This window comes from Diadema antillarum, unplaced genomic scaffold, assembly GCF_040938485.1.
Source record: "Diadema antillarum isolate AM-2024a unplaced genomic scaffold, OU_Dant_1.0 seq00001325_RagTag, whole genome shotgun sequence".
Classification (NCBI taxonomy): Eukaryota; Metazoa; Echinodermata; class Echinoidea; order Diadematoida; family Diadematidae; genus Diadema; species Diadema antillarum.
In genome coordinates this window covers 587338-598456 of record NW_027272096.1, presented here as the reverse complement: position 1 = coordinate 598456, position 11119 = coordinate 587338, and the positions used below count along the sequence as shown (strand labels likewise).

The following is an 11119-nucleotide window of genomic DNA, read 5'->3' as shown; positions in this document are numbered from 1 at the left end:
AATACTTCACAAATCCCTCATCCATAATCAGTCACTTATTACCTCGTGAAAAGCTGGTAAAGAGCTGATCATTATAAATACCCTCTAAGATCAACATATAAAGTGTGACCTGATAGATAAAAGCCTCACTTTCACACCACATGTAGGAGAAGAAAATACGGACAAGGTTGTCACCACGTATGTACTGAAAGGAGCCAATTCATACAAACATCAGAGTTGACACAAAAACACACATTTCTTGTGATTTTTAGGTCCATGGGGTTCCAGTGCATCACCCCCCTCAAAAAATAGGATAAAACAAATACATACCTGAATGAAAAAAAGACAATATACAAGCTGTACTGCCAATTTTTCCTCCATGTACTACATTATCTAATATCCATATGAAGGTATACAAAGTGGTATATGTTAGTATCAGTTCCAATACACTATTTGTAACCTTGGCTATCCACTGTAAAGAAAATAGAGTAAAAAAAGAAATAAAGAAATTTTCTAAAAATGGCATTTACTGCCACAGAACAATTAATTTCTTTGCTTGGGTGCTTGTTTGTTTGTCTTCTTGACAGACACCACTATCATGGAAGAAGCTGACACAATGCTTTGTAGTAACACACATAAAATGTTGATACCCTGCACACTAATTCCTTCGCTGGCTTGTGTCTCAGCAGGTAAAAACAAACTCATAATCAACCATGCACGGCTCAGAACATCATGCATCAGCGTGATAATAAACCTTTGGCGCTTCGCTGCTAAATCAGCAACGTCAGATTGCATTGCCTGTTGTTCAGTTGTTAGCAGTGATGCCTAAACAACAGGTATGCTGTTATCTTTGCAAGAAATGTACAACAAAACTTCAGAGCAATCTGAATCTACATGAATTTGAAAGCAACAGGATATTTTTTCCCAATGAAATCACAGCACCTAGCTTCAAGTTAGCAGGGCATATACATCTTGGTAAAATCTTGCAATCTCCGGGGGGAAAAAATGCAATAACTTGCACCAGTGGATCAAGTGGGGCCCTTAGAAAGTAAATCATTAGCTAGAAGCAAGGCGTAAGTGTGGTTGTAATGAGTACTCCTTCCAGAGCGAATGTGGCATTGATTGAGTTCTGTGTTAAATATCAATCCCTTCCGTCCATGTGGGTCAACTTTGCAACAGGGTAGCACTGCTAACACATGCAACCTCAAAGTCAAGGTACTTGCCAAAGCCTGTGAAAAAAACAACAACAAACAAACCAAACAAACAAATAATATCTAAACCTCTTAACCAAAAACCTACTCTACTCACCTCCCTTTCCAAAACAAAACACACAAGAGAGAGAGAGAAAAACAAAAAATACCTGGCAATTGTATGTTTTCTAAGAGAGGTTCATAAAGTGTACAGTAAACAGGTGGCCACATAATTGTTTCATAATGAAAGAACAAGTCAAACTCACAAGTGCATGGAAGACAGAAACAGGAACTTGTAAAGAATCATGATTACACAAATACTATTCATGCCGGATTAGTTAGAGGTGTAGCCTGGCTGCAAGGCTGAGGACTATTTTTTTTTTTTCATCATGCAGTCATGTACAGTGTACATTTTTAAAAGTGGTCTGGGGTAAGAGTGTACAACTGCCCTGAATATGATCGCTCTCTACTACATCCCAGCCTTGTGATAAAAGCATGAATTCCTGTAGGCTCACTACACCATCAAATGGCCTTTGATCAAGACTGAGCTGCTAATTGATCACGATGTGTGTAACTGAGGTGAAATATATTTATAAATAAATATATGGCATGTAATCCTCCTTGACAGCCAGATTTATGGGGCAGCAAGATAAATTTGCCTTGGTTGAGTCTGTGGGCAGCAGACACTCAAGAGACACGAAAAAGTCGAATATTCATGAAACTGGAAAAAACTGTTCAGAATTTCTGAAGAGAGTGGCATCACAAATATCTATGCAAGGCATTGTATTTCAATGTTTTCATCCTACACTGTATATGAACTATATTTGAGCTTCAGGCTTGCAGCCCATGCGTTAGTGCTGCAGAGATAATATTGAAAATAGAGTCTTTGTTGATGTAGGCTGTATGTGTAAATACAATTCCACCATCTGCAATCAGCACTCACTATCAATGTAAGCATAAATGTAGATCAGTATGTAGGTATGCCTTGAAAAATAAAAACAAGCACATCAACAAACAGAACAGTCCTCTTCAGTAAAATTCTGCATTAATAAGAATCATTACTTTGTGTATGCCCTTTGCCCCAACCCAGCTCATCAAAGTACAATTGTAAATCACGGCTGTATGTCTCAAACTCTGATCTCTCACAGGGAAAAAGAAAAATCATCTTCATTGACGTCATATAGAAATATAGGCCTTCATGTTTGTACTTCATGCATGCCTGTGGTCAAGGTGAACCATAAAGATGAATTTGACAATTGAGAGAGAGAGAGTGCAAAGATGGTCATATACAACATGTATGGTGTACTTGCAGATTTCATCTTTGACCAACTGCAGAGTTATTACTTCGGACTATGCAAACTACAATATCTGCCACATTTCTTCCCTGCACCGTTAAACATGAAAGATGAAGTAGTTTGACGAGCTGCACAACCTAAAAAACCAAAACAAACAAACACGCAAAAACATTAAATAGTTGGCGGATTCCTTCGGACATCTGACGGAGGGTTGCTGTTAATCGTCCAGTGCCAACGTCTTTAGTTCCCATTTTTGCGTCTTCTTTCCGTTGCAGGGCTGCACGGTGGGCTCCTCCCGCGATTTGTCACTCAGATCCAAACAGAGTCCACTGCTGTGCTTAAGCTCCTTCGTCTGCAGGAAAAAACAAATAAACAAACAAAAACAAAACCCAAATGACACATATTTTTGCACCATTCCTATAGTTACATTCAGTTAAACCTTATGATAACTTCTGTATAATATACATGTTCTGTAAAAGAACATATGTTCATTTTTTTAAATGCTCTATCTAACAATAAAGGTACATTGAGATTACTCAGTCACACTTGAGTGGTCAATTATTGCGAAATCCTTAATCCAACTCTATCTGAAGTACAGTTGAACCTCTCGTATCCGCACAAGGCGGGACTGGGGCTCATCCGGATAAGGGATTTGGCCGGATACGGGAGACTCAATGCTTTATACATGTACATATACACAAGTACGGATGTAGCCCATTGTAGTACCACATGTAGTAATGTGTATACTGCAACCTTGTCACTGTTACATTTGGGGATGTTTGGGGATGTTAAAATGTCTGAAGAGTGAGGGTAAGCAATTTGGAAGGAAATTTGATGTAATGTATGTTAATCATGTTGGAAGTAAATATGTAATTCATGTGTGTTTGTGTAGGAGTTCTCAAGGAGTTAGGAACCCCCCTTTCCTCCCGTAATTATTTTTAAAAAAATTAAAAAAATTCACGGCGAGATTGCGTCCGTATAATAGAGAGATCCGGATAAAGGGAGGCCGGATAAGAGAGGTTCAACTGTACATGTATGGTAGTCTCATATCAGGAGTGTGAGCTGAATTGTGCAAGCAAATTTTCCAAGACATTTGACTTCACTATCAACCGATGATACTGACAATGTTGAATGTGATTTCAGTGCTTTAGTCAAGTAATCTCATTAAATTTAATCAATCATAATCCAATGACAATATCCAACCATTCTATGTGTAATGGATGAAAGGAAAGAAGTTAAAGAAACAACCTTCTGTACCAACCCTGATAAGCAAGTAGCATACATAGATTAAGGTATAGTTTATGAAATATCATTTTTTTATTAGATATTTCTATATGACCAAGGAAATCATCAAGGATAGCCCTCGGAAAAAATAGAATTATCTCGCAGATGTGCACTAGCTATCAAATCACCATTAAAATGCAAACATGGATTAGCAACAACCATTTTCAGCATGTCAGAAAAATTACTTGATTTGCTCAATCATATTCTTCATTTCAAAATGACCACCATGCCCATGGCCTCATTTTCCACTGGCTTTTGCCACAGCAAACAACACAGGAGTCAGCATCCTTGAATGGATGAGGACAACCCCTCCCCCCATGAATATACAAGTTGTATACCACTGACTGATTTCACCTCTTCATGATCCTCCACTAAGCTACTGTGTCCTTCTCAAAAGTCTTATACTTCATATGCAATTTCTATGCGTAATGCATGATCTCTGAGCCTAATGGAAAGGGCACGCTTCAATAATACTCGCTGATTTTAATGAATATGATGACGGTGGGTTGGAGAAGTTGTACTGATTCCTAATCTTGATAGGGTCACATCTAGTGCACATTGCTAGGCACTCTTAATACTCGAGTACTGTATATATGCAGTGATTATCATGAAGAAGTAAATTGCACTGATTAGAATATTTTTGTCCTTTCAGCATCTCTCGTGATCAAACCTCTCACAAAACAAAGAAAAAGAAAGACCATGATTCCCCCATCACAGAAAATAAGGGATAAAATTAAACAAAGAAAATAAGGGGGGGGGGGTCATCCTGAAGTGTGGGCGGTATAGCAATCAATTATTCACCGTAGCTAAAAACCCTCAACCAATACTAGATGAAAAAGGTATGATCATATTCATCCAACTTTAATAAGAGAATCCAATAGACACAACAGGTTCCGTACAAATAAGATCTACTGCATGCAAAGAGTCATTTGTAGTATAGACTTTATAGGTTGGCAACTACTGCTTAATTCCTGACCTGTCTTGCAAATGAAATTACTTTTTAAAGAACACAGAAAATCTACATTGCATACGATCCGCCAAATGATGTCCATTATGCTTTTTTTGCATAATTCTGACTTAGAAAGAGCAAATTAACATCCAAGCTTTATGTGACAAGTAGATATGATTAACCCATTTATTCCCAGAAACACATTTTTATGATATGGTGCTGTATCTTTTTATGACATTTTTTTTTTTTACTTTCCGCTCTTTATGTTACATAAGGAAGAGTACAAAAAACATTCCATTAAGAGTCCTTTGTTGTTCATATTATAAATTATTTGTTTCAGTCGCAAAAATTTTTTTAAAAGCCTCTTCTTCACTGCTAAATTTGTCACAGATTCTTAAAATTGGCAACACAATTCATAAGATTAAAGTTCTTGTGTCTCTTGGAAAATTCTTTCCTGTTCTGGGCAAATTCAATGACTTTACTTTGAAAGTTCCATCTAGTTTTTCTCACTGATCTCTATAAGAGGTATCTGGATAACTCATCAGCCGGTTCAGAGACATGTCACCAAGATCATGTGATGTCCTGAGCTCCGTACACAAGTGAATGGGTAATGTGCATGGTAAGATGGCGGCACGGTGGCTTCAAAGTGACTGGCCTTATGAGATATCCAGAACCCCATTTCATAAAAGATGTTAAGATGGCAACTCTTGCTGGAATGGCAACTTCCAATGGCACAGCCAATCAGGAAGCTGGATTCTTGTCATTACTATGACAATTGCCATTCCAGCAAGAGTTGTTATCATATCAACTTTTTATGAAATGGGGCCCTAGATACTTCCTTTTAATATAGATCAGTGTTTTTCCTTTAATTCACAGTTGCGAATCTAATGTAATATGATGATATCTGCAACATTCCCCTGGGACTCACTAGATTAAAGGATGAAGATTTGCTCCATGAAGAATTATTTTAAGCAAATTGAAAGAAACTAAAACACAACCGCTTGTCCAGAGTTTGTGCATGCACCATTGCAATCTCAATTTGCTATAAATCATTTCAATGTCAGTCAACCAAATCAGCCCTTGCGCTTTTTTTATGACGATGAAATCGCTAGCCTTTTTGCTCCTTTCAATAGACAATACATTTAATATATAACCATCATTACTTCCATACTTTTATATACATGTATATAATGTATATTAAAAACGTTTTATATTTTCGCACAGAAAAGGGCATTGTATTGTAAGGAAGCAGCAATTTAGAGCAAAGTTTGGAAGATTATTTGGGTCACTACATGTATGAAAAGCAAAAATGAAGATGATCATGAACTAGACATGACAGATGCTATGATGAAGATGGCGACTATGAAAGCATCTAGATCTATTCCACGTGAAATGATTCGACTGATTTTTCAGTGCTGCTCAGATTTTGACAGTCATGTTCTGCTGTCTTTGCAGGCTTTCGTGGGGAAACTTCTCTGTATTGGGCGAGGTCAAAACTCCATGTTCTAGCTAGACTTTGAAAAATAGTACAATCGAACAGATGGAGTAGTACAATGTACAAGTGTCATAATAAAGATGACAAGAATAATAAGATGTTCACTGAGACAAAAATGTGGAATTTCAGAGTTTCCTATGCTTAAAGAATGAGTGATATTCCTGACAATCACAAAATATAAATCAAGTGAGATAATGATGCCACTGCCATCAATAAGTTCCCCACTGACCTGCATATAAAATCTTTCCTACATTTCTCAAAGAAATTGAATAAAACAGAATAGCGTGACGCAGTGTGTATCTGTATCTCGCATCCTCTGCATCAGGCAATTGTTGAGTTTTAACAGCTGCTAATAGTAAAGACAAGTCCTATAGAGGAGAGGGCTATAGGACCTAAATCATCACTCAAAACATGCATCTTTTTATTTTCATAATGCATGCTTGCACTCCTGGGAGCATTCTGAGGTAATGCCAGGAATACCTCATCTACGTTATACATTGCATGGGTAAGTGACACCACGATCACTACGTTGTGAAAAACATGTACATGCAACTGGAAATTCCCAAGTGTTGTAATGTTTTGTGTGATTTTAGTGACTCTTTTTAATACTATTCTGCATTTGTTTAATCTTCAACTACTGATTGCAGTCAACTGGAACGTAGAGCGGCATTTACACTAAATGCAAGCTAGAGAGATGGGCTTGTTCCACACCCAGTGGAATGGTATTAGAAACAACATGCCTGGTACAGTGTAGTTGTTGCCTGCATGCCCACAATGTTGCAAAGCGAGGAGATGGCATGCAATGAGACAGGAGGTTTGAGAATCCAATGAGAAATGTTCATGCAGTTTCACCACGTTATTCTCCAACCCCTCCCCCCCTCCCCCTCCCCATCCTCTTCTCAGCCTCAGTTCTTCCTCCTTCAGTTCTTCAGGTCCTCATTCTGGTAAATATAGCTGTATCTATGCAATTGCTTACCATCTCTTTACCTTTAACCTACCAATTTACATGCTCCATCAGTTGGGACAATATTATGTACAGTACTTGAAATCTACCAGTGGCATAGAGTGGAGTGTTAGTGAGGAGGGGGGGGGGGGGCATAACTTGAGAAAAGCGGGCAGACTTTGTATTGAAGCTGCTGTTTTGTGAAGCTTTCACTCTTTTTGCAAAGGTTGCAAGTCAATACTGGCTTCAGAGTCACCTACACACAATAATTTTGCTTCATACATTCGGTGTGACACAAGACGCACTGTGATGGCACACATCACATCTCATTCCAGTAAACCAATATATATGTCTGAAGTCGCTTTGCTGTGTGGTTTAATATAATGATGAAGCACAGTACAATCTTTATCAGCTGTGGCCATGAATGTTTATACACCAGTCCTGTAGCTTTACAAGCAGAGACACATGAATGTTGCAAAAAATTGCATTACTGTGTTGTTGCTCTTTTTTCTTTTTTGAGGAGGTGGGTGTTAAAGCACTGCGTATGATCAGGTTAAAATGCAGCATTTTAGTGGCAGCCAGTTGGAAAAAAAATCCTGTTCTTTATTCTTATTTTCATCTTTTTAAGAGACTGCAGAAGAATTTTTATATGTAGAAAAGCAAAGAACATATCTCCACTTTTGGGAAGATAAAGCGGTTTGCAGTGTGCTGAAAACATAAGTTAGCAACTTTCAAATATGTCATAAATTGTCTATATTGAAAAAAAAATGTATGCAAAAAACACACAAAACATTGGCTTGTACAGTATACTGCAAGTCAGCAATTGCAACTATATAAAATGGTATGTATTCGGAAACAAAGGTAAAACATTTTTGGCTTGTTTCTTTGTTTTAAGACAATAAACAGAGCTGTGGTACTGTCTGTAGTGATGAAATATTTGATGTTTTCATTCAATGATGTATGCCCAACAAGTTTGCTGAATTCATTATTAAAGGTAGTAGGGCCGACATACGCTACAAGTTTTTATTACAAATTGCTCAATTCTGTGTATGTTTCTTTTTGTTTATTCTTTTCCTGAGACTGCCATCACCATCAAGCAGCTGCTTAACCCTGTAAAGCCCAAGCTATTTTGACCCTTCCCAGGCCCAACGGAACTTTGTTATTGTTTGATGTTTCATCATCATATTTGGCACATGGGTAGAGCAACTCATACTCTGCATGACCGCATACTTGAATTTTCCAAGGTCACCCATAGAGGGCGGTATTTACCAAAATATAAAGAAATACATAGGAAATATGGGGGAAATACACAGGATATATGGGGGGGGGGGGCACAATGTGCCCCCCCCTAGGCTTTATAGGGTTAAGATGGCAGACTCCTGCATTTTTCCCTTTCTCTCGAAAACTTGAAATAAACCTAATATTGCTGATTTCTTTGATTTCATTGTATTTGTTCAAATAATTTTGAGATTGTTGTGATTTTCATACTGTGAATTCATCATGTACAAACCGTACATTGTTCTTGTTCAAAATAACTGTACATGTACCATAAATTATGTATGATTTTCATGGAATTTAATGCAAAAATAAAATCAAACTGAAACTGAAGCTGAAGCTATATACAGTACGGGTGTAGTAGCTATAAACCTTTTGCATAGCAGATATTAATGCCCTGCAATAAATATCTCATTCTAAATACTTTGTCTTCCCATGGACATGAACTACAGATGGTTTGGAAAGCTAATGCAATGACACACACTGACAAACAAAGTGTATATTCCCACACAAACAGACAGAGAAAATACAGATATGAAAGAATGAAACACTTATGAAAAGGCAATGGGAAATCATTGACTTTTAACCTTTCTGTCATATGTCCACACTTGACGCTTTGGAGGGACACAAAATAAAACATGTAAACAAAGGACAAGAAAAGCAGGAATTAATATCAAGCTACATGTTGCCATTGAAGAAGTGAAAACTTGACTGAATGACTTTACTAGACTATGCGTGTCAAAGAAGTGCAAAAACAATAAAACAAACAAACAAAAAAGAAGAACATGTCAACAGGAGTACAGTAGTCTCCGCATAATCAGGTAGTGTTGGGTAGAGCATTTCTTACCAAGTTATTAAAGCGATGTACCCTATTACTATTGGTAAGTATGTTTCATTTATGGCATTACAGCCACAGCTCATTGGTCTGACACTTGCACAGACTAAAGTCATACAGTATCTTTTCACAGAATGCCCACGTTTTCACTAAATGCTTTTAAGGAAAACAATGTTTGAACTGTATGACAATAAATGCTTCTATGCTACTGCCCCCTGGGTTACTCCTAGAACTTGAAAAAATTGTGCAGCTAGATATAGACTCCTATGTGGGACATGCAGCTATGTGCTGTAGCAAATTCTGCTTTACTTATACACTGTTGGCTTGATGGCAACCACAGGTTATTTTTCCACTAAACAGCCTGAAGAAAGGTTAAAGTTTCAGTTGTGCTGGCTTATCCCCCATTTTATTTGAGAGCTATAACTAGATGTGTAGTCATTAGTGTGCCACTGTGCATGTGGTTTGGGTTGTGTGTAGTGCTGGTGCAAGGGTCTATACAAGGCATCCAAAGTGAGTGTCTCCTTTTTTAGCGAATGGGCAAATCAATCATACACTGCACATTCAACGTGTCAAAACAAGAACCGAGCATTCTATCGCCTCTCACAACCTCAAACTTTCTTCAGAATTTATATCTACACACATTTTAATGATATTCTCCAGGGTTATACATTGCATGAAATATTTGTAGATTAGGTTTATCAGGAAAATTTCTAACAATCTAACCGTTACGCTTACATGATTATCAGGAAAGTATGACATAAATTGGAACTGTTTGTTCAGCCTGTGCGTCAATCAAAAGCAGAATCCCATTATGTGGAGTCTACTGTACTATCTTCAAGTTGGAAAGCCAGCTAAACATGCAGCGGAGATGACACAAATGGACTGGCCAGCATGGAAGCATGAATATTCATGCATTTGTTTATGTTGCAAAGTGAGGAAACCAGTTGACGGTGCATTACAAATGCCATTCCACAACAACAAAATCTATGCATTTACGTTGCCAGCATTTCTCTTTCTACCCCCATTCCTCCCCCATAGAGGATGATCTCTGTAATGCACGTAAAAGCAGCCACTATTAAGATGGTGACTCTAGTGAGTAGTTGACCAGAATACCTAACTCTTCCCAGGCAATTATCATATCCTGTCATGGCTATGGCCCTTCATGCATGTAAAGATGGAAGTCCACTGATCTTGACCACTGAAATCCCAAACTGACCAGCAGCCCCTATTTGCACTAATGAGAGATTTGCTCGTTTATTTCTATCCATCATACTGTACCACATAACACTGCCATTGGACTTCTATAGTTTTAGCTATGGTAGAAAAAAAACACCCCATACTTTGTAGTTATTATAGTTGAAGTCTAATGGTGGATGTTAAACATAACCTTTGACCTTTCACCCATCATGTCAGTTAAATACATTTATCTATTTCTATCTTTCTGACAAAGTTATATTACTACATTCCTGCTGAGGTTCTTGTTAAAATATTACATATCAACTCAGAGTGACCTTTCACCTCGACTTTAATCCCTGATGACCATTGCCATTTCATGAAGTAACTGCTTATTTCCATCTTTCACAAAAAATCATACCACCACTGGACATTTCTAGCTGAAAATTACATCTTTTTGGAAAAAAATTCAAAGACGCTTGACCGTCGACACCAAGTGATTTTCTGTCTTCCTCCACAATGTACACAGTGCATTTACACCTCATGTACAAAGTAGCACGTTATCGTGAAAGTCCACCCAGGCAGTTTTTTCTTTCTTTCCTTTTTCTTTGTGTTAATGACATCCAGTGCATACGGATGGACAGCAAAAAAACATGGTGCTTCTGGTACCCTTTGTGATATGTACAATGTATATAGCAAAA

General features: G+C 37.7%; 1 protein-coding gene across 1 annotated transcript in view; it reads right to left on the bottom strand.

Annotated features, from left to right (window-relative positions):
* Positions 1 to 1790: 1790 nt before the first annotated feature.
* The window catches only part of LOC139708330 (polypeptide N-acetylgalactosaminyltransferase 13-like), a 57133-nt gene continuing 47804 nt past the window's right edge, over positions 1791 to 11119 (bottom strand). The window contains exon 10 of the mRNA XM_071620291.1: positions 1791 to 2816. Within this exon, the coding sequence (XP_071476392.1) occupies positions 2682 to 2816 (135 nt within the window). The 3' untranslated portion in view covers positions 1791 to 2681. The remainder of the gene's footprint in view (positions 2817 to 11119) is intronic.